This window comes from Anser brachyrhynchus (assembly GCF_964034855.1).
Source record: "Anser brachyrhynchus genome assembly, chromosome: 3".
NCBI lineage: Eukaryota > Metazoa > Chordata > Aves > Anseriformes > Anatidae > Anser > Anser brachyrhynchus.
The window spans coordinates 28,051,566-28,075,777 of record NC_137696.1 but is presented as its reverse complement, the minus strand read 5'-3'; the positions used below and the strand labels follow the sequence as shown (position 1 = coordinate 28,075,777).

At 37.5% G+C, this 24,212-nt stretch overlaps 1 protein-coding gene across 2 annotated transcripts in view; it reads left to right on the top strand.

The window, feature by feature from the left end:
- Nucleotides 1-23,216, top strand: part of NVL (nuclear VCP like) — a 41,098-nt gene extending 17,882 nt beyond the window's left edge. For both annotated transcript variants that reach the window (XM_080586389.1, XM_080586388.1), the window contains exons 17-23: nucleotides 1,346-1,465; nucleotides 4,769-4,868; nucleotides 12,643-12,749; nucleotides 16,014-16,090; nucleotides 17,609-17,697; nucleotides 21,760-21,830; nucleotides 22,931-23,216. In XM_080586389.1, the coding sequence (XP_080442515.1) occupies nucleotides 1,346-1,465; nucleotides 4,769-4,868; nucleotides 12,643-12,749; nucleotides 16,014-16,090; nucleotides 17,609-17,697; nucleotides 21,760-21,830; nucleotides 22,931-22,975 (609 nt within the window). In that variant the 3' untranslated portion in view covers nucleotides 22,976-23,216. The remainder of the gene's footprint in view (nucleotides 1-1,345; nucleotides 1,466-4,768; nucleotides 4,869-12,642; nucleotides 12,750-16,013; nucleotides 16,091-17,608; nucleotides 17,698-21,759; nucleotides 21,831-22,930) is intronic.
- Nucleotides 23,217-24,212: the final 996 nt, after the last annotated feature.

The following is a 24,212-nucleotide window of genomic DNA, read 5'->3' as shown; positions in this document are numbered from 1 at the left end:
TGGCATTTACCTGCTTATCAGTGATAAGGAAACTAAAAATAAAATATTAGATTTGATTATTCTTTTCCCAAACTTTTTTGTGTACTTTAAATACTGATATCAGGCAGGAAATAGGACTGTTCATTAACTTTAATTAATCCTCTTTAATATCTTTATTGATGATTTGGATGAGGGAAAGTGTCGATCTGCCCGGGGGTTAGGAAGGCCCTGCAGAGGCACCTGGACAGGTTGGGTCGACGGGCAGAGGCCAATGGGATGAGGTTCAACATGGCCAAGTGCCGGGTCCTGCACTTTGGCCACACCAACCTCATGCAGCGCTACAGGCTTGGGGCAGGGTGGCTGGAAAGCTGTGCAGAGGAAAAGGATCTGGGGGTGCTGGTTGATGCTCGCCTCAACATGAGCCGGCAGTGTGCCCAGGTGGCCCAGAAGGCCAACGGCATCCTGGCTTGTGTCAGGGACAGTGCAGCCAGCAGGAGCAGGGAGGTGATCGTCCCCCTGTACTCGGCTCTGGTGAGGCCGCACCTCGAGTGCTGTGTTCAGCTTTGGGCCCCTCACTCCAAGAAGGACATTGAGGTCCTGGAGTGTGTCCAGAGAAGGGCTACGGAGCTGGCGAAGGGCCTGGGAGGTTCAGGTTGGAAATTATGAGAAATTTCTTCTCAGGAGTAATCAGGCATTGGAACAGGTTGCCCAGGGAGGTGGTGGCATCACCTTCCCCGGGGGTGTTTAAGGAATGGTTGGACATGGTGCTTAGGGACATGGTTTGATGGGTGACATTGGTGGTAGGGGGATGGTTAGACCAGATGATCCTGGAGGTCTTTTCCAGCCTTAATGACTCTGTGATTCTATAAGAGAAAATTTTGCAATTCTATAAATGAGATTGCAAAGTGAGATTCTTATAAGTTATATTTCATATTTCAGTTCCTTATCTCCCAATTACCCCATCTTCAGGCAATTACTTAATGAACTTCAGATATTTATTGTGTTCAAATTGCTCACTGGTGTTTTTTAAACAGTTAAGAATAACAAGGTCCTTAGTGAAGATTATATTTGTTAATTCTCATCATCAAAACGATAGCAAGTCAGATTTATTCCCCAGAAAGTAGGAATTCTCTTAAAATCTGTGTATACTGGGAACTGTCTAAAGTGAGCTAATGACAACATTCGTGTTCACATGTAAATCCAGTACAATAAGGAAATAGATACAGTGGAGTTAAGTGAAGTAATTCAGTTAGCAGGTTGTCCTTCTCCCTTGGAAAGTATCTTAAATTGTGTTTAAAACTGTTTTTTTTCCTAGTAAAATCTTCATGTCTTACATTGCTTCACTGTGTTTTGTCATTTGTTTTAGTATGTTGGTGAAAGTGAACGTGCTGTACGTCAGGTATTCCAGCGTGCCAGGAATTCAGCCCCTTGTGTTATATTTTTTGATGAAGTTGATGCTTTGTGCCCTCGGAGATCTGACCGTGAAGTAAGTCTCAAAATATTTCCATAAATAAATTCTTAGTTACAGTTTTTGTGGCATTGTGCTAGCAACAGAAATATTTTATAAAGCTTAATACTTCTGTTAGTATCTGTACGTATATATTAAAAAAAATACTTAGAGAATGTGGCTATTCACCACCTTGACTGTGTAAAGCCCCAGGAAAAGATGAAGGAGTGCAGTTTAATACCATGATTAATTTATGGCCAAATCCTGACAACTGTATGCAGCTGTAATGCTTACATGAAGTGTGTACTGGTTTGAACAATATGAACTGGGTCATGAAAATATTTGAGACAGGAGCTGGTCTGGAATGCATTAGACTTCAGAACCATTCCACCCATTAAATTTTCTGTCTTGATTTTTGCTTTGGAATAGTTATTACATACATCTAGAATTAATTTCCGCTTTTGGAAGCATTTCTAGTGTGAACTGTTAGTGTGTTAAATGGAAAGCTGCTTTTTCTGCAGAGGAAATGTGTCTGTTTTTATGATATTGTACTGGTACATGTAGGTTGACGGCTGAGAGAGAGATGCTTGTTTCAATATATAAGTTGCATACAGTTCTGTTCAGATACTGACATCAACGACTTTAACAGAAGGACTGTATTTCAAATCTGTAGGAAAGAGAAAGTTTGATTAATCCTTTTAATCTATTTAAACTTTTTAAATCTGATTACTGTGTCCAGTACTAGGCACCACAGTAGGCATAGGTGATAGCCAAGGAGTGGAACAAGTGTGCTTTGGCTTTGCTGTGTTTCCTTTCTGTGGCAGCAGCAGGCAGCAACTAGTTGCGTGTACAGCTCACAGAATCACAGAGTGGCCGAGGTTGGAAGGGACCTCTGAAAATCATCTAGTCCAATCCCTCTGCTGATCAGGATCACCTAGAGCACATTGCGCAGGATGGCATCCAGGCAGGTTTTAAATATCTCCAGATAAGGAGACTCCACAACCTCTCTTGGCAACCTGTTCCTGTGCTCTCTCACCCTCACAGTAAAGAAGTGCCCTCTCATATTCAGCCAGAACTTTCTGTGTTTCAGTTTGTGCCCGGTGCCTCTCTTCCTGTTGCTGAGCACAACCGAAAAGAGACCGGCTCCATCCTTTTGACACCCTTCCCTCAGATACACACATCGAGGAGGTCTCCCCTCAGTCTTCTCTTTTCCAGGCCAAACAGGCCGAGTTCTCTCAGCCTGTCCTCGTACGACAGGTGCTCCAGCCCTCTGATAATCTTTGTCGCTCTCCTCTGGACTCGCTCCGGTAGCCCCATGTCCCTCTTGTACTGGGGAGCCCAGAACTGGACACAGTACTCCAGGTGCGGCCTCACCAGGGTTGAATAGATGGGGAGGATCGCCTCCCTTGACCTGCTGGTAACACTCTTCCAAATGTACCTCAGGCTCTTCACAGTCTCCTTTAAACCGTTAAGAAAAGGTTCTTCACTGAGGGATGGTGGTCGGGCACTGGAACAGGTTACCCAGTGAAGTGGTCATGGCAGTAAGACTATTGGAGTTCAAGAAGTGTTTGGACAATGCTCACAGACGGATGGTTTGATTTTTGGGTGGTCCTGTGTGGAGCCAGGAGTTGGACTTGGTAATCCTTGTGGGTCCCTTCTCGCTTATGATATTCTATGATTCTATTGTCTGGGCAGGAGACTCCTGACGGTATTCTTCATGCTGTAATACCAGTAACAATCCTTGGGAATCGTAATTGAGATTCAGTATGTTTGGAGTTTCCACTGGCTTTTTGAAGCCTATGTTCATTTTCACCACATATTCTTCTTATCTGTAGGCAAATGTATATTTTCATATGTTTATAATAATAATGCAACATATATATAATATATGGTATATATTATATGCAACAGATATATTATACGCAACATATAACATTTATTTTTGTATGTTTAAAATAATAGCGCAACATTCTTCAAAATCATCAAGCAGTTTTGCTGTTTAATGAAAACTGTTGTTCCTTAGCACCTGTGTTTTTTCTCTCTGTCTCCCCAGATTTAGAATGAAATTCAGATTAATCTATTCAGTTTGGTTGTAGGATATCTGGGATTTTCGGTTATAGGCATCTTATAGAATCTCTAGGATCTTTGGTTATAGGCATGTGGGCTGGGGCATTCTCGAGCACAAATACAGGCTGGGCAGAAAATGGATTGAAAGCAGCCCTGATGAGAAGGACCTGGGGATGTTGATTGATGAGAAGCTCGACATGAGCTGGCAATGGGAGCTCGCAGCCCAGAAAGCCAACTGTATCCTGGGCTGCATCAAAAGAAGCGTGGCCAGCAGGCCATGGGAGGGGATTCTCCCCCTCTACTCAGCTCTCGTGAAACGAAACCCCACCTGGAATACAGTGTTCAGCTCTGGGGCCCCCAGCACAAGAAGGACATGGAAGTATTAGAAGGAGTCCAGGAGGGCCACAAAGATGATCAAGGAGCTGGAACATCTCTCCTACAAAGACAGGCTGGGAGAGTTGGAGCTGTTCAGCCTGGAGAAGAGGAGGCTACGGGAAGACCTTACAGCGGCCTTCCTGTACCCTAAAGGGAGCCTACAGGAAAGCTGGGGAGGGATTCTTTGTCAGGGAATTTAGTGATAACACATGGGGGAATGGCTTTAAATTAAAAAAGGGTAGATTTAGATTAGATATTAGGAAGAAATTCTTCACTCAGAGGGTGGTGAGGCACTGGCACAGGCTGCCCAGAGAAGCTGTGGATGCCCCATCCCTGGAAGTGTTCAAGGCCAGGTTGGATGGGGCTTTGAGCAACCTGGTCTAGTGGGGTTGGAATTAGATGATCTTTAAGGTTTCTTCTAACCCAAACCATTCTATGGCTCTATGATTTCATTACTACGGAGTTAACATTTGACTACGAGTCATTCCTTTCCAATGAGCTCAGTTGCAGAAACTGCTGTTTCAGAAGTTTAAATATTTATAGAACATCTTTTTTCCAAGCCTGAATATTGGGAACTTTTGGGCCTTTTTGTTGAGGTAGGTGGGAGAGTGATTAGTGTAGTTCTGTAGCTGTATTTAAGTGAGTTCTTCATTTTTAAGGGGGAAGAAAAGGTTTGCCCAGTGTAATATGTGTGGCAAGCATATAGTTAGCATAAATTTGGGGTAGAAAAAGCTGAGAGTATGAAAATAGAAATTCAAAATGCAATTATATTAAAGGTGCTTAAAAGTGTTTTTGAGTAGTATGTAAATGTGGGGAGCTAGTAAATCTTTTGTTTCTTTTATATGAAAATATTCACATTCTCACTTTTTTTTTTTTTTTTTCAAATTTGTTCTTTTAAAGTCAGGAGCCAGTGTTCGAGTAGTTAACCAGTTACTCACAGAGATGGATGGTCTGGAGAATCGTCAGCAGGTTTTCATTATGGCTGCCACAAACAGGCCAGGTAAGCACCCAAAAACATACGGAAGAGAAACAACAAATGAAACATTATTAATTCTCTTGTCATGAAATCACGTGTTCTTACATGTTTAAATTCATTAATTAACCTTGTTCTGTACTTAAAATTACAATACTTCAAATTTGAACCTCTTCTTATCAATATATTTAGTCTGTTCTGCATTCTTGCAAATGACAGCATGAGATAAAGCAACATCTTTAAAACATGTCTTAATTAGAACCTGATACCACTTCTGTAAAATACTTAGAAAGACCTGTGACTTAATTGAACTTCGGAATATCTCTATGGAACATAAAAGATTGCTGGCTTCTCAATTTTTGGTAGCTTTTTTTGGTAGCTTTTGCAATTCCTGTAGCATCTTTAATTAATAAGCTAAACACAGAGATCTACTTCACAAACATCGTGTGTTTTACAGCCAACTTGGTACCTCTTTTTGTATTATGGAGAAGTCCCTTGTTTTATCCATAGCAAGAAATTTGTTTATTCCTGAATTGGAACTCCATCTAGATGCCAAGAATTATGAGCAAAGAAACATGTTGTTACTAAAAAAAAACATGCCTGAAGATGTTGCATTTCCTCAATTATTAACGTTGTTCTGAATATTGCAACTGAAATGAAATACATGGTTAATAGTCTATCGTAGTGAAAACGTACTGGTTGGAGGTAGCAGAATTTTGGAATGAGTATTTGTGTATTTGGTAAATTACCCGTAACAACAGGACAAAATTCATTGTTTCATATACCCATGTGTTACATAAAGACAAACCGTAGAATTCTGATAAAAAATACTTAGCAAGGAAAAATAGTAGCATAGCTACTTTGGATGTAAATTTGAAAATGAAGAAGTTAAAATGCTTGAAGTGCTTGGGTCCTATAGATTATGGAAAATTTGGTATGAAATCACTTAGAATAGACAGTTGTGCGGTGGTTTTGTATTTTCCAACAGTCAAAAATTCAAAGATTTTGAGGTAAATCTTTCTGTCTCAAATTCTTTGCATCATGGTAGACTATCAAGCTGTCTACACGGTGAAGTATGAACAGTAGATACTTAATCTGTCTTTGCCTATGGAAATTCTTTGATTTAGAGCAGTAAGTTTTCCTGGCATGAGCATGATGATTCTGAACTACCTAATCCCATGTTGAAAAAAGAATTAAGGTTGTGTAATATAGGAAATCTATATACAGATACTGTTGAAAGTACCAAGGGTGCTGGTAGTAGTGTCATCATGGTTCCTTAGAAAAGGGATCTCTCACTAAATGAGTTATATTAGTGCAATCATTTGTATTAAGCAGGTTGATTTATTAGTTAGTTTCTTGAGGGCTTCATTAGAAGTAGGTATCTAATTGCTGATTACAGTCAACTTGTAATGATCTCTAACTGGTAACTTGGGCTGAGAATTCCAACCTCTGTAGTTGAGGAAGCATCCGATTTGACTTCCTGCAGTGCCATCTCAGGTGTACCACAAATGTAAATGAGGCAAATACTTTCAGGGATGTCATGTGGCACTGCTCTGAGCTAATGACTCCTCTCATAGAGACACAATGTTCCTTCTGCATCCTTTAACACCCACATGGTCTGACTGTTCTGTTATCTGGGATAGACTAGTCTTTTATGACTGAAGATCGTGAAGAACTGACAGATTTTGAAGCAGTTTAGTAGATTTATAAGGGCCAGTTCAGAGTGCATGCCATTCAGATGTTAATTGTAATATATAAAAACTTCTGTCATAGGTTTGTACTAATTCTCAGCTTTGCTTGTGTAGATTTACACTAATTCTGTACATGCTTGTGGGTCTTATTTTCATGCATTTATGAAGTATACATCTATGCAATTGTAAATCTGTGGCTTTATAAGCCTCACATGGGATGCAGTTTTGCCTTTGTATTGACATATATTACCCTTGTATATTGGTATGTATAATCTCTGGATTGTTTTTTTTTTTTAATTTTTAGTTAGAAGTTACTGTTGTCTTGTTCAGTCTTGTTCAGACTTACTGTATTACAGTACTGGAATAGTTAAAATTACAAAATATTCCTGAGAAACGAAGGTTGAAATAAGGGAAAGCTGGAGATTCGTAAGGCATGAACTAAGCAGTGTATTACTAGCAAATGACCTTGATGTAAAAGTGAATATGAAGTAAAAATGCCTTGCATAAAGAAAATCCTAAGGCAAGAATAGCAAATATAATCATCAAATTGAAGGGAATAAATGTATCTGCAAAATTTGTAAATGGAAATGAATTACATAAAGGAGTTTGCCAATGTAATAAATCATTTATGAACAGCAAAGCTTGGGACATCCATCTTTTCCTAGAGGATGCAATTATTTATGTGTTTTGGATAGGATGGATCTCTCGCTTGAGAAGGATATCAGTTATGTATATGAGTAACACTTTGGATACGTTTAGACTACAGACTTCTGCTGTGATACCTGGATTTGTCAGTGTGAAGAAATATAGCTTCCAATTGATGCAGCTTTTACCAGAACATTTTTTACTATAGTTGTGGTTAAACCATGGAAACTCATTTTTTACTTGTGTAGTTTATTTAACAGTTATTGGGCTTAGGAATAGGCAGTGTTCACCAAATGAAGTTTTGATAATATCATCTGTTCACTTAATAGGAGGACAATGCTGGTAGTAACAGTGAAGTCCATGCTCTTACTGCCCTAAGACCTAAATGTCCAAGCAGAGACCTGAAGGGGAACGATAGTTTACGTTGGCAAATGCAGTTAAATAACTCCTACAAACAATACAAGTTGTAGTGTTTGAAAAGCTTTTTCTTTGTAAGTCTGACATTTGTATGAAAGATTTTCTTGACATAGCTGGGTTGAATAGAAATGGTGGGTATTTGTACAGTAGAAATCTAAATAATTTGTCCCCACAGAGCTTCCCAAATTCTCCCACTAGGTCCGTATTATGAAGTACGAGATACCATCCTTTTTTAATCCATGTTAATGTAATTTAATGGGGTACAAAACAGCTTTGCAATTTGCTTCTTCTCTAAAATGGTTGCTTGCATGGTAGCTTTTATACTTTATTGATGTAACTGTTCATAACAACTGTGTATGCTGTCAGCATTGTAGTTTCAGAGACAGTGGTACCAAAAGATGAGTCTTACCTCACAGTAATATTGTTATAATGAATAATAGTAACAGGGTGGTAGTGGCTTAGCCAGTTTTAGCATCAACATATGTTCCTAGCACAGTTGTTCTAGTGAGGCGACTCCTGTGACAAGGAGTCCATTGCATAATGGCGGTGTTTTTTATGTCCCATGGCTCAAGACTGACCAAAGAAAAAACTGTGGTTTTTTGGTAGCTTTTAAGGACCTGGACTGTCTGATTCCCATTTTGTCAAAAGGGCATGCACCACACATTGGTTCTTCTTGTTTATCATACACAGTTTGCAAGTGGTAGTTCTTATTCTGGGGTTGCTGAAATAAACCTTTAATCACTGCTTAAAAGAAGAATATTTGAATGTTTTTTGCACTTTCAAAGTGACTTTGAAAGTCCTTTGAAAATCTGTCTTGACTACTGTAAATTAGCAGGGATGTAGTATTATTCCCAACTCAATCTCTTTGCACCTAAATGCAGAACACTGTCAAACTTTGCCTGAGAGGATAAAATATTTAAAGACTTCAATGTCATTGAAAAGAGAGAGAGAAAGAGGCAGAAATGACATGTCCTGTTAGAAACTTTCTGGGTCAGAATAAGTGTATTATTTTTAGTCTACTTCCTTCCTCAAATCCGAGACTAAACACTTAGAAAAACATAAAGCACTACAGTTAAGTAAGGTCTGTAATTTCCCACAATTTTTTAGATACAAGTGTGAGTTGCAATACTGGATATTGCTGCTTTCTCCTCTTTTCTTACTTCTTCAGGCCTTGAATGTTTATAGACTCTTTAGAGAAATGCTGGCCAAGGCATCAGCAGTGGTTACCATGGAATCCAATGAACTGTATTTAACCTGAGAAAACACGAGTAATCAGTGAAGCACCACAAACTGATACTGATTTAAGCTCAGTGTAATTGCAGTGATGTCTTCAGTTACATTCATGGTCTTTTCTCTAGCTTTTTTCAAATTAATTCTTGTAAAATCCCCCTTCTGCTGTTATCTTAAAACATGGTCCCAGTTTCAGTGAGTTCTGTTTCGTTTAGCAGATTTGTTAGTTTTGTAGAGCTGTTCATCTGAACCACAGAAGCATAATAAAATATTAGTCTTTCCTTGCTATGACAATAGTTTTGATTTTTTTTGTTGTTTAGTTTATACTTGTTCATAAATGTTACTGAGTTAAAGACAATATAAGATCTAAAAAACTACTTAATATGTGATACAGGGAACAGTTTCTTTTATGATAGTTTTAATTCACACAAATTATGTTGTATATCTTCTACAGGCTTTGGTAACGTAGACCAAAGATGCTTGGAACATCTTTGTGGAGTTTCTGAAACCCTTTTAGAGCTTCTGAGCTTACATTCCAGAACATTATGAATGTGAGGACCTAGATCTTGTATACTTTGAATATAATTTAAAATGCTGTAGTGAATATAGGAGAAGTTTGGTGGACTCAACACAGTAGTCTTTTTTGCTGCGATGTGAAAAAATTTCCTTAACTTTGTTGACTTGTGTATAATTAAGATAAAGCATGAATTATCAACTGGAAATGAGTGTGAGATTAATAGATTTTATTATAGGACAACATAATGTCACATTATAGGCCTCCATGCAAAGTAATATTCAATAGAGTTTAATGAAGAAGATGTTTTGCAGTAGTTTGGAGAGCAATGTAGTAATCTGAAATACTACATGATTTTCTGGAGGTTAGTGCCTGTTCTAACCTGCAAAAACAAAGCAAAGGATGGATGTACTCTAAATGTCTTCTCATGCCACTTTGCCAACTTATATGCAAAAAGGATACTACTGTCTTCCAGTGGCATAGTCAACATCATTGACTGCATCAGGAAACCAAGACAGAAAGTTACTAACTAAACATTTCTCTTAATAAAAATGCAGCAGTTGTTTCTCCCTGAGACAGCTGCTTGGAAAAGAAGTATTGTGTGCCATCGATTTTCCATGATTTCCTTTCAGACTTGAAAGATAGTATTTTTCACTTTTCAACTTGGAAGATGATAATATGCTTTGAAACAGGTATCTAAAATAATTATCTTAATTTAATTAAAACATTAAATCTAAAGTTGAGTCTATGCTGTCTCGATAAGTTTCCAGATATTAAATATGGAGAGAACATTATAATTTATCAGGATGGAACGCTATGAAATTCCTAAAAAGGCAGCATTACTTATTTGTTTAAACAAATATGAAGTGCATCTAATGAGTGAGTTTGACCAAAGAGGAAGAAGGAATGTCTGTGTTATATGGTTTTAATTTTTCAAGTTTTGCAGAGAACTTCAGTCCCAGAAGCTTGAGGAAAGGCTCAGGTCTGAACCCACAGAGTGACGTGAATTTACTCATAAGAAAATGGAAAGTGTAGATCTCTGTTTTGAATTGGAGGATGGACTTCACTGTGTAAACCTCCATTACTGCGGCTTATTGAGTTAGTGTGAGTTGTAGCTCTCTGAATGCAGGCCATGTTTACATACAGACGGATGAATGTATCTTTAGACTGGATCACTAACTTAAAATTGTTGGACAAATAGAGTGGCAAGTGCTATTTTCTCAGCATGTAAAATGGAAATGATATTTTCCATATTAACATCACTAAGAGCTTTGAATGGATCATTGAAGTGCATGGTGTTGTAATACAGTCCCTATTGAGAGTATTTGTTTTGATGGTTGTAATTGATCTGTTGTGCAAATTCTGTAATCTCATTTTAATGTGTGGCAAAACTTCCTTCCACAGAGATACAGAAACAGGAAAGTGCATTTGTATTGAAAGCAAGATAACATAACAAATATAGCACTGGGCACAGTAGTACAGGAAAGATGTTCTTGTCTGGGCGTGCCATGGCAGGGATTGTGTTTAACGCACATTTCATCCGTCTGGATTAAATTAATATATCATCTTAGAGGGTTTTCTTTGTTACTTTCCACCATTCTTGTCACGTTCTCAATAGCTGTTTTTGCCTACATAGATGTCTCTGGTCATGACTGCTGTATCTTGGGGGGAAAAAAAAAAAAGTTTTTTGCCCAAGAAAAAGGTAGTAGAGCAATTTTTAATGTATGCATTCGTTCTGTGTGTTGCCCTTTAAGCACAGGTATCGGTATAATTTGGACAAAATTCTGTACATATTTAAAAAGGGAAGAAAGATCACATTGTGGTAGGGTCAGATAGCTGGAATCCCAATAGATTTAAGCAAATGTTTTTCTTTTCAGTTTAAAAAAAAAAAAAAGGACAACTGTGCTTCCGTGTGCATTGTTTTGGTTTTGTTTGCTTTTAAACATCCCTACAACGAGGATCAACAACTTAACCTTTACCAGTTCTTCTGCATTAATATACATAAAAGCATGTGGTTTGTTTATTAGCCACATTTTGTCTAGAGGATCTAATTCTGAGGGTGTTAACAGCTTCATTTCGAGTCCTTGTAGTTTCTACCTTAACACTTAGGTATAACTTTCAACCTTCACTTTTGGATAAGGTTTTTGCAATAGCCACTGCCCAAGATATCTGTAGACCTTACAAACATCAAATATGTATGTACATATGTATATTTTTACATATGTAAAAAATACAATTTTCTTTGTCTTCTGTGGGTGCTTCTGTGATTTCGCTGTTCATGTTACTGTAGTGTGTAGGATGTGGATTTTTAGAATCCCTTAGTGAAACAGATTAGGTTATACTATCGTAATTTTTGTAGATGGGGAAATAGGGCATCAAGAAGTTTAGTCATTTAGAAGCATCGTCCAGGCAGTTTGTGTTAAAACACGGACAGGAATGACAGCAATTTAGGTCATTCCTGTGTTACATGCCCTATTTGTATCTCTTGTACCAGTAGTCCTTAGTATTTACATCCTTGTCTGCTGTTCATGGAAGTACTATATTGAAGCCTGTGGTGCTGAAAGGCTGCTTGAGATTTCTATTATGTTTGAGTTTTGAATGGTTTTTAGAGAACATTTGTGATGACTTCGGTTTCTTACTTCTTTGGATGTAATAAAATCTGGGGTCTGTCGCATTTCCTGGGGAACAAATTCTGTACTTCGCAGCTCTATTTTGTGTTTTCATGGTTGCAGCTCTATTTTGTGTTTTCATGGTTATTCTGTATTACTATGTCGAAAATTAATATGTTGTAGAAATGCAAATGATAAGTAAAATTAAGTTTACATGGGGGGGTGCTTATGATCGGCCCTGTGTACTTCTGAATCTTAGTTTATCATGGTGGCCTTCAAGCAGATTTGCAGGGGTTAATATGGGTAGAGCTCTTTCCAACTCAACAAACTGGAAAGCATTTTTTTTCATTGTTACACATTACCATGGAATTCCTCACTTGACTGTGCTAGGTATGATAGAAAAAAATGTTCTACTACTGTATTTGCAGAGACTTGTCTTCATTTGTGACTAGGTGAAACTAGTATTTATGAGCCGTATTTGACCAGATGTGGCTTACCTGTACTGGGTAATAAAGGCTCCTACCAGGCAGAGATGAAACTATTTCGGTCAGCTATTTTAATGCTCAGAGCTGCACATTGCACCAATGCTGTTTTGAAGCTCTGTACAAGTATGCATATATTACTTCTCATGTGTACACTTTCCTAAATGTATATATAATTTCTGGATAATTGTGTCGTTTTCTCCCTTCCCCAAGATATAATTGACCCAGCTATCCTGCGTCCTGGTAGACTGGATAAAACACTCTATGTGGGTTTGCCACCGCCTGAAGATCGACTTGCTATTCTAAAGACAATCACCAAAGTGAGTATTTGGAAACAAATCATTATCTTGAACCTTAGTGGAATGATTTAATACAAATGAAGGTTCACAGAAGAATTGCAGTATTCTGTCTCATGAAATGTTTTTTAATATAACATAAAAGTAATAAAAATAAACCATCAGCCACATCTGCTGGTAAATTTGCTCTGAGACTGCAAAGGGTTGATAAATCTTGAGTATGGCAACCTGTTAAGCATAGAAACTGCTGCCTTTATAGTCACAATTTGAAGAGATTTAATTAAAAGATTCCTATCTGTGTGAGTAATGGGCCTAGAAGTGTTTTGTAAGCTTTTTGAGAGGGGGAGGGGGTTTCCACACACTCAGTAATATGATTCACTAGCTCCAGCTGTATTTGCTCAACACTTAATTGTGACACTTGATAATTCCCTTTAGGACTAATGGGAAGCTTGTGATAGAGGTTGTTTATTTTGTTTTTAAAGGTAACTTGAAGCATTTTTTAAAATTTGGGCTTGTATGATTGTCCTGACTTAAAATAAACAACCTCCTTCTTCTGGAAGAAGTGGGTGGTAATGGTCAGTCATTAGACTTTATAAACAGAGTGGAAGGGTTCTCTGATTCTCTGATTACAAGAGTCTACTCTTGTCTACACCTACTCTCTTCTCTCTCTTTTTTTTTTTTTTTAACATACAGTCGTTAAGTCTCACTCTCCCTATTTTTTGCTGGAGAATCTTTGCAGCTATGTAACTGTCTCAAGTTAGTATACCACTAACTTTAATTAGTGGTGTAGGAAAATAATGCAGCAAAGCTTGGTGCAAGACTGTATGGAAGGAGAAAGTGGTATTAAACAAAATAGATTTTTGGGACTCTCATACATACCACTTGTTCACACCCTCACAGCCCCATGTAGTCACCAAGATGCATGCATCGAAGTGGTAGGGACAGAATCACTTGTGCGCAGCATCGATGATGAGTAATTTTGGGTGTTGTGACCTTGCTTCATCTCTTGGCTTCCTCTTGACTGGCAAAATGGCAAACTGTTAGAGAAAAATGTTTTCTAGGTTCCCTTTAAGAATCAAAAATTCAGAATCTTGCTTACTTCAGCAGAAATAGATCTTGGGCGAGGTTGCTGCAAATTGTCTTTGTTCCCTCCTTCTGGATATTTTTAAGGATGTAGTCTGTCTTCCTGTTGGGATAACACCAAGAGGAGTGGCATGTGTGATGTGGTAACATTGTCATCATCCTGTTATCAGAGCACAGGTCTTCTGCTGACAAATCATCTCTGCTTGGGCCTTATCTGATTATGAGCCTCCTTGTTGTGATATAAGCAACACACATTGCTCAGTGTTTAGGAGCTTGATTCCTGTGGATCCTGTCTTTAGGTATTAATGTGTGTTATTTTTGGAATGCCAGACACTTCCATGCATATTTAATTCATACTAGTGTTAATATTTTGGCTACACATCTTTATAGTGAGTGAGGTATTCAGTTTTTATTTGGTTCTTTTTCTCAGCTCTTAATTTAGGCAACATGAAGATGATCAGAGGGCTGGAGTACCTCCCCTACGAAGACAGGTTGAGAAAGTTGGGGTTATTTGGCGTAGAGAAGAGAAAGTTCCTGGGAGACCTTAAAGCAGCCCTCTAATACTTAAAGGGGGCCTACAGGAAAGCTGGGAAGGGACTCCTTATCAGTGAGTGTAGTGATAGGACAAGGGGTAACAGTTTTAAGCTGAAAGAGGGGTAGATTTAGGTAAGATATAAGGAAGAAATGCAATGGGATGCTAGGAAAACAGCATAGATGAGATGTAGACTGAAGTATTGTTGTGAAAGAGTTTTGTTTCAGTTAACTTGTACAAATTGGTCATTTTAGAATTGCATATTAATTATGCAAGAGAAGCATGTCTTCACATGTTAAGTTACTAGCGTACTTACATTCCTGCAAGCTGTATCAGCTTCTCTGGTGCTTGTACCCAGAGCAGGCGGATCATTCCACTCATAAAATGCCCAACATATGTTTCTACTCAAAATAGTTGTTAAAATGTTTCTTGTTTAGCAGAGGTGTTTCATTGCCTTGCAGTCTTTTACAACAAATATTAAAATACCCTGCATGAAATTGCATGGAGCCTCCTTGTGTCCATGTTAGAGTCTCTTCTCCTTTCAAGGTGTTTCAAAATCAGGCTGTTCCTTTCTGTCTGTTTCTTCCCTTCCAAACTGGTGTTCTGCTCAAGGTTCGTTCAGTATTGCTCCCTTACTCTGCCTAGGCCACCCTCCTCGATTATTCTACTGTCAGTTCAAGGGTTTTAACTTGCCAGTTACTATACTTTTTATTTCTTTCCTGAAGGTATTACAGGTATGTGGTATTTTAGTTCACCTGGAGAAGTCAGAAAAGGAATATACGAATTTGTGCATTTCTGTCAAACAAGTTAAGTTTCATGGCAGAAGTATATTAATCGTTATCAAAAAGTGTCTTTTCATACCTAAACTCAGGTATTGTTTGATACTAGAGACATCTTGAATCTCTATACTACCATGATACTTACTACTTTACTGTTGTCTAAGGGCGACAACATAGGGAGATCTCCTTGCATACAGCATTCGAAATAATTATGTTGGCTAGTTTCAATTATAATTCATAATGTTGCTGAATATTTTTGTTGCTGGAGACGCAAAAATAATTACTTCTGGGGTCTTCGTGGGGAAATCAGTAGTAATATGTACAAGTAGTGTCAAAAAGTGTGTAGTTCGTAAAAACTAATGAAATCCGGAATGAAAAGCTTCTAGGTTTGAAAAATGTATGTTTATCTAGATAGAACATAAAAGATATACAATTAATTAAGTCTTAAAGGTGTTGAGGCAAGACTAAACCTCCATGAGCTATTTGATTTCAATATGTAATAAAACCAGAGGAAGTTTAGCTAAACAATGCTGTTGATGTAACTAGTTACATAAGCGTGTCTGTGTATGGAAGTGTCAGCGCTACTATGCTGTGACAAGCTGGCCATCATTTTGTTAGAGGAAATATAACCTGTAGGTGGGAAGTTGAAATTTAGCATCACTTATTTCATGATTAAATACTTTTGAGCCTGATCATCCTTCTTGCCAGTTTGAGATTAAAAATAATGCTTACATGTGTGGATAATTCAGGGAACTTGTCAGACCCCTTCATCCAGATTTGATGAAATCAATCACTTTGCAGATGGCATGTGTAAAAACAAATTTAAAAAACAAAACAAACAATCAAAAAACCATAATATTTTATCTTCTCTTTTCATCATCTCAATTTATTTAGGACGGCACCCGGCCTCCACTAGATATGGATGTAAACCTTGAAGAAATTGCTTACAGTCAACATTGTGATTGTTATACGTGAGTAGTTTCTAGTTTTGACTTTAATATTGATGTGCAGTGACGCATGATAATTCATCAAGAGGATCTTGTAACTTTGAGGGTTTATAAGTCTTTTCTCTTAAACTATTTTTCATGCTTTAACTTGTGCTTTTTTCCAAGAGCTCAGTAGTAATATATGGACACTAAAAACTTTGTCATCTGGAATAGCCCTTTTCATCTTGCAAATACAGATCAGTAGAGGCTGCTTTTTCATCTTAGCTTTGCTTGTCTTATTTTATAATGCTTGCATAATCTGAGGATAAAAGAGCCCTCTTTAACTTGTTGATCCATGTACAATGACGATGAAAGCAAATAGGTTAAACGACCAGAACTAACTTGCTCTCTCACACAGCTGAAAGCAATGTGTTTGACACAGTAATAATGAGGGCCTATTACAACTTGTGCTTTGTGAATACCCAGGTATGTTTTTTTTAGGAAAGCTTGTTAGCCATCTCTGCCAGAGTAACTTGCAAAGTAAGCGTTCTACAGTACTTCAGAAAGTTTTAATCTGTTAAATGATTTATTAATAGTTAATGATTTTCTGGAGGTCACAAAAGGTTTGACATGCGGCTTGTCACAATATTGCTTTTTATTTTTCGAAATGGAGGCTACTATTAGTAATGATTTTTCAGTTTGTCCATGTTTAGATCTAGGAAAGAGGAGTGTTTGTTCTCTCCTCATCCTCGAGCAGGGGTGTGGGAACTGTTTAAATACAGTAGTATTCCTAGCATCACCAATGAAGCACAGAAAGTGAACTGTGAACATTTTTCTTTGGTTCATCGACTTGCACCAGTCTGAAGGCTCATGAAAAGTTTAACAGCTGGAAACTGCAAACAAATATTTCAAAAGGCTGATCTGACCAGATTTTGTGAATGCCGTTATTTTAGGAGCATGTTGGTTTATCTATGGATCCAGCTTTTGGCGACTGTCTCTCTTGTAATAATGGGTGATGCCATTTGAATCTTTCATAAGACTAATACCAAAACAATCTACTGTGTTTTCACCAAGTGACACAATATTGATCAACCCCTTGGCATTTTTGATGACACTGGTTGGGTTTTGCCTCTTCCCTTGCTTCTCATTTGCTTGATCTTAATCTGAGGCTAAAACCTGGAGGACTTAACTCCTTCCTAAGGTACACAATAGGTTTGCTGTGCTCTCTCTGTTGGGTAGATAGAAGAATGCAGCTGTGTATAGGAAAGAAAAGGGAAATGTAGCCCGTTGATGCATTTAGCTCTGCACCTAAATGATTTTAGATATCTAACTTAAGTCTGTAAGGTATTATAGGTTTTAAAATGGAACTGTTGTGACTACTTGATTTTTCATATTTTTTAATGTAATAATTTATGCTGTGGATTTTTGAGGAGGTTTTTATAATTTCCCTTGCCTTTTGCCAGTCTCTTACAATTACTTGTAGTGTCTTGCCTACCTATATGCTATTACCAAAAAGACGAGATAAATTTATCCTAAAATAAGTTGTTCTGTTTTTATCTGTAGAGGTGCAGACCTTTCTGCTTTAGTACGTGAGGCTTCCATTTGCGCATTGAGACAGGAAATGGCCCTGTGGGATAGTAAAAGCAAGAAAGGTAAGAAAGCTTTACAAAAATCTTAACTGAACAGTAAGAAGATAATGGAGTATAAAGTGTTTAATGTAATGTAACAACTAGCACAGAGGCATGCGTGCTGTGCGTAAGTGATTGATGACTTCCGATCCAAACAAAAAACAAGTCATATTTGTTTCCAGAAAATGTTAAGTACCTTTGAAGTAGATGAAGAGCAGAGTAACAGGGAAAAAAAAGTTAAGCTGGAGGTTTAGCATAAATTGTTTTACTGAAAAAAATTAACCTTGTAACCTTAAAGAAAAGTCAATGTTAAATAGTAGCGCAAAATGATAATTCTTATGCTAAACTGAATTATGTCTTTGCCTAATTTTCACATAATTATTAAAGACTACTTATACTGACCTGTTGGCGTATTTGTGTACAGCTGTTACTGTAAACACACTTATCACATACCTTTGGAACACAATTGTGTTGTGTAACTGAATACACGTATCTAGTTGTAATGTCGCTAGGAAAAGCTGAGAGCAATTTTTGATCTTAGGTGTTTAGCTTATCAGTGGCTCTTGCCAGAACTTTAGCAGGGAGTTGTAAGTTGTTTCAAGTACTATTTCTGCCTGTTCCATATCTCTCAGCACTTCTAAGTTGCTTTTTCCCGTTTTTCTTTTTTTTTTTTTTGTGCACACAGATAGGAGAACGTAGTTGGAAACTGGAGCCCTTTATATAATGTGTGCATCTTTTTTTTTTTTCCAGAACATTCTTTCATTTTTTTTACTTAAAAGTCAAAATGTAAAGCTAAGATGGAATTGAGACTTGTCAGCTGGCCTTGGAAAATGTTCGATTTTCATTACTTTTCTGATTTCTGAGAACCACACTGGATTTTTAATAGTTTTGAGTCATTCTTTTTGATCTAATGTGTACTGTCTTACTTGTTTTTAACAACAGTAGGTAAGCAGAGCAGAATATACGTATTTCTTCTTATAAAGGAGCTAGCATTTTAATTTGGGGGGGGGGATGGGGGATGGGACTGGTTGCCCACTTTGCTTGCTGTAGATGGAATAAAAAGCTCTTGGTTTTAGATAGGAAAAAATCAAATTTGTTTGATTTTTATAATTATTCTGAGTGTAGGAGGTTTGATTCAAAAATGTCACTCGCTTGAATTCAGCCTTTAAATTTAGGATTGTAGCCTGACCTACATTATATGTATATATATTATACATATGTATATATATTATATATGTATATATAATATATAATTATATGGATCTGTTGGCAGACAGCAAGTCCATAAATTGTGCACAGATTGATCTGCATGTTTGTAGTGGCTGTTTGTTTGGGATGTTGTTGTTTCCTGTATTCTAAGATGTCAGCCCTGGCTGGTATGAAAGTGCTTAAGGTAGTTTGATTTGAAATCCTGTTCATTTATATCTTCAGAAGAGTAGTGTGCATACACAGACTGGATAGTTTCTTCTTCCCGTGTTACCACAGGACTCACGCAACTGATTCCCCTCCCACACAATGTAATGTGGCTGTAGATGAGTGCTACGTGTCCCTTGTCGTTCAGTTCCTTACAAACACTTTGCTGAGATCAGGGCTGATTCTTTCAATTCTGCAGAAACCTCTGCTGCAACCTCCTTATTTCCTTGTGCCTGAGTTCCCCCCCAGTCCCACCGTTCCGGTGTCCCTCCCCCCACTGCACCCCCTCTCAAAAAGCAAGATCTGATCTTTGTTTGATTCTTCTGAATTAAAAGAAGGGAAGCAGGTATCTTCCACTCATGTAGGTCAAAAAGTCTAACTTGGAATTTCTAAGTATGTAGACTTATTTTAAAAAGACTGCACCTGCTGATATACTTTGATATTAACGCATCATTGAAGAGATGATAAATTGTCTTAAAAAATAAGACATTCATACTTAGTTATCCAGACTAAATAGTTTTGTCTTCAGAAATCAAGGCAAATAATGCAAGCAGCAAAGGTGTAGGTTACCGACAGCCAACTTCACGTTAGCAAGCATTGTGCCTAATTTTATAACACAATATGCATGAAGCAGCCTAACCTACCTTTGTTCAGAGGTAAACTATTTTACCTAGCAGTAGGTAAAAGCATACTTACACCTAGCCATAGCTAATACGCTTAAATTTATATCATACCATTTCACCATGGCTGTTTCTGATAGTCATGTCCTAATTGTCTTCATAGCTGACTAATGCTGTTTCCTCCTCCCCCTTCCCCCCTCCCTGTAGCTGAGACTATATTACATTTCATAATTTGATTTAAAAGAAACTTAAAAACAAAAGTGAAAGCAATATGAAATTCTCATAGCTTTCTTTTAATATTTAATGGAGTTTTGATGAGTCATTGTTAAAGCCATTCGGCTTCTGTGAAAGACCCAAGATGAGGTTTTTCTTACTAATAGTAGGTGTTGCCTTGGGCAAATAAAATACTTACATTCAAGCTTTAAATGCACACGTTTGTTCTTACTGGTATAACTTTATATGGTAGTGGGAACCTTGAATAAAAGCTTCAGAGAACTGAGATAAAATGCAGCAAGGTTGTATATTTAGTTCAATGAACTTTATCAGCATCTTAAACAAATCATCTTTAGTGACCTTTATCTGCTGTGTAGTCTTCTTGCTACTCAGAAGAACTTAGAATAAAATTTTTCTTACCTCATATATCAACTATATTAACAAATATAATTGATATACTGAATATAATGGATTCTTAAGAATTTTTTCATATCTGCACATCCTGTTCACATTACAAAGCTGTTCATAAAGGTAGTGACAGTACCTACCCATGAAAGCTAAAAGTGTCTTAATTGAATGCATAAAAAAATGCACCAAATTGACATTTTTATTTACTTCTAGCATATGTGATACATGAGCTTTAGCATTGTAGTAAATCTGTATAGTGGTATCTTGGGATTCTTAAGTCTAGACTAACGTCTCACTTGTAAGAGCAGAGGGATCCATGATTTAAGGTTATGCTTACCTGTTAGCAGACCAAAACGAACATCAATAGCTGCATTAGAATCAAAAAAGGGATTTACAAAAACTTACTTAGAGGCAACTGAAAAAAAACAAAAAACAGCTTACAGTTCTGTGTGACGTCAAACAAGACAATGATATGAAGTGTATTATTTAGGAATTAAGTATCCTGTGGCAGAATTGGGATTATAATGTTTTCTAGTTACTAAATACAATGCTGTAGAGAAGCTTAATATTAAATGTGTATAGATGATAAAGCACAGAAGTAGAAGAATGAGAAGTTTACTTCTAGAAGGGATGAGGGATGTGAATTCTAACTGAAGTTGATGTTGTTGACACTTTGACAATGAAAGTGTCAGTCTGCAGGTAGAAACATTAATAAATAACTTTCTGAAACAAGTGTCCTTTGTTTCAAGGTACAAGGGATAATGGGGATTAAGCACTTGCCTAAGATACAATATATAAGGAGTGCCTGAAGTCACTGGGTTTGTTCAGCCGAGGGAAGAGAGGAGACCTTACAGTGGCCTACAGCTTCCTCGGGAGGGGGAGCAGAAGGGCAAGCACTGATCTCTCCTCTCTAATGACCACTGCTAGGGCCCAAGAGAACAGTATGAAGCTGCGACAGGGGAGGTTCAGGCTGAATATTAGAAAAAGGTTCTTTACTGAGAGGGTGGTCAGGCACTGGAACGAGCTCCCCAGGGAAGTGATCACAGCAATGAGCCTGCCCGGAGTTCAAGAAGCATTAGGCAACGCTTGCAGATGTATGTTCTGGTTTGGGGTGGTCCTGTGTGGATCCACGAGTTGGACTCGATGATCCTTGTGGGTCCCTTCCAACTCAGGATATTCTATGATGGTTTTACCTTGCTAGGCAGCTGAACTCCACCACAACCACTCTCTCACTCCACCTCCTCAGAAGAGGCAGGATATATTAAATGTAACACTTGAGGTGTTCTTTTCCATTCAGATCTCAATTACTCAGATCTCATGCAACTGATTAGTAAATAGGTTTCATAAATGCTGCATTGAAATACATACAAAAAAATCACTTGTCACTTGCCTGCAGTTTTGTCTAGTAACTTTTTACACATTGTTCTTTCAGGAGAAATCAGGATTTCCCATAAACACTTTGAAGAAGCTTTTAGGAAAGTGAAATCTTCAGTATCAAAAAAGGTGAGAATAACTTCAAGTATGTAAGTACGACCATTGCCCTAGAAGGAATACCCTGTATGTTAGAGAGTGGTGAGAATACTGATGGTCGCAATACACTTGCATGCATTCTAGCAATTGACATTACCTCTGTTTCAGCATACTTCTGATATTTTTGCGAAGTTAAGAAATGAAAGTCTCTTTTCACCTGCAGATGATGCATTGTGGTAGATGGATTACCCTGCTGTCAGTTAGCTTTCAGTGTAGTACCTTGAACTTTTAATTGCCATTTCCAGATTAGTTATTCACCTGATCCTCACATCTTATATCTGTGGAATTTTTAGCTGGAAGTCAAGGCCTTTAGACTTTATCACCACCTTTCTTCTCCCAGATGGATATGCACCCAGAGGTGCTCAGCCATTTCTGTTAATGTGCAAAAGACGTCATTCTGAGATAGGAAAAGACTGATAAGAATCAAGATGGTGATCTTTTTCCTGATTTGAATTTGTCAAAGTTCATGCTTTCAAGGTTATCTTATGGCTAATTATTTTAACATCTGAAATGAAATCTGTTCACTAATCTTACTGTAACTGAGAAGGTAATATAGAAATTGTTATTGTTGCAGAGTTTAATAGATCTTCATGTACAGCCAAGAGCATACTGCAGTCAAAATACTTTAATATATTCACTTTGAACTATAGCCAGAGAGAACAAGGTAACTATTTTAACCTAGTTAGCCTAGCAATAGATGATCGTCTGCTCCTTTTGGCAGACATGGATGAGTGAGTAGATGGCCAATTTGGTAGCTCACCTGGCTACAGCTGTAGCTTCCTTGTGAAGCTGTGTTCTAAGTCTAGCATGGCAACATGAAGTAGAATAACTCCGCCAAAGGCATCTGTTAATTACATAACATTGGCGACTATCAACAGAGAACCTCATTTACAAGGGCAGTAGAATCTTTTTCACCCTTAGTTAGCTTTCTTGGTCAATAATTTAGACTAGAGCTAGTGGCTTATATTTTAATAGTTTCACATATTTAATATGTATGTAAAGTAACTTATAAGTGCTGCATATGTTTAGAGTTGTCTAAAGTGTTTTTTCCCCTCTTATCTTGGCACTGTTAGGATCAAATAATGTATGAAGAATTGCGTCAGTCACTGTGCAGGTGACACATCTGGACAATTCCTAGAAGAGTCTTATTCTACGTGGAGTTTTTTAATATCTGCACCAGATTTCAAGAGACAGGTTGGAAAGAAGCTGTACCACATCTCCTTCAACTTTTTACGCAGCACCTGAAAAAAGTCATTATAATCAACTGCTGTAAACAATCCTTAATTTAACTACTTACAGAATAAAAGATACAATTTCTACTTATCACCATAAAAAAATAAATGCTTTTAGTGCTCAAGATCAAAGGCTATTTTCATACAATATTTGGTGCCCTCAGAAGCACACAGGCTAACCCTTCAATATTTCTACTGCTCTACTAGCAGTTTTCAACTGTTAATGAACTGTTAATGTTCATTAACAGTTGAGAACTGCTATGTTTTCAAGAACAAGGACTCTGGAAGAATTACACAGGGAAAAGAGCTCTGAAAGTACACTGGGAAGGTGTTGCACTGTTTGTTACCATACCATTAATCATGCTGTTTCCAAATACAGTGACACATGATGAACTTCTGATGAGCATCAGAAGTTCTCAGAGCTTCTGCTGTCTTCTTTTCATGTTATCAAAAGAAATTATCCAGAGCTAAGCAAGCTGTCTCAATTATCTACAAGACAGTAAGTCTGTATAGAGCTATACAGGAACCACCTATGTTAACTAAACTTCTTCTGTTCTACCTCCACAACTGTACAGTTTCTTACATTTAAAAATAAAGTTTTTGCTTTACAGGAAAGCTTCAACTTTTTGAAAGCAAGCTGCAAAGCCTTTTAGTACAATAACTTACTCAATTCACTTGACCATTTGAAAGAGTTGACCAATGGAAAAAAACAAATCCATCTGGAGCCATATGAAAACAGTATATGCTACCTCAAGTATCTAGCTTGAAAGTGCAAGCAGTTCTGCATTTAGGTAGAACTATAGCCTTTTTTTAAACCTGTGGCATACATTGCTTTCAAACAAAAAATACATTACATATAAAAACTTGATCATGAACAGAAGAGAAGTCTTTGATGCAACTTCAGTGATACAATTTAAGAAATATTTGGCATCCTTTCTTGGAAAAATGCATGGCAAGACAGACACTTTTACAATTGAAAATAGCCATAGGAATGTTTTCTCCTTTATGGATATAAAGAGGAAAATCCTGTAGCAGACTTAAGTATAACTGTAGCTGATGAGCTTATGAATGAGTCAGGTCCTCAAGCCCTGACATATCCACCAAGAATTTTCTCATTCTTTCC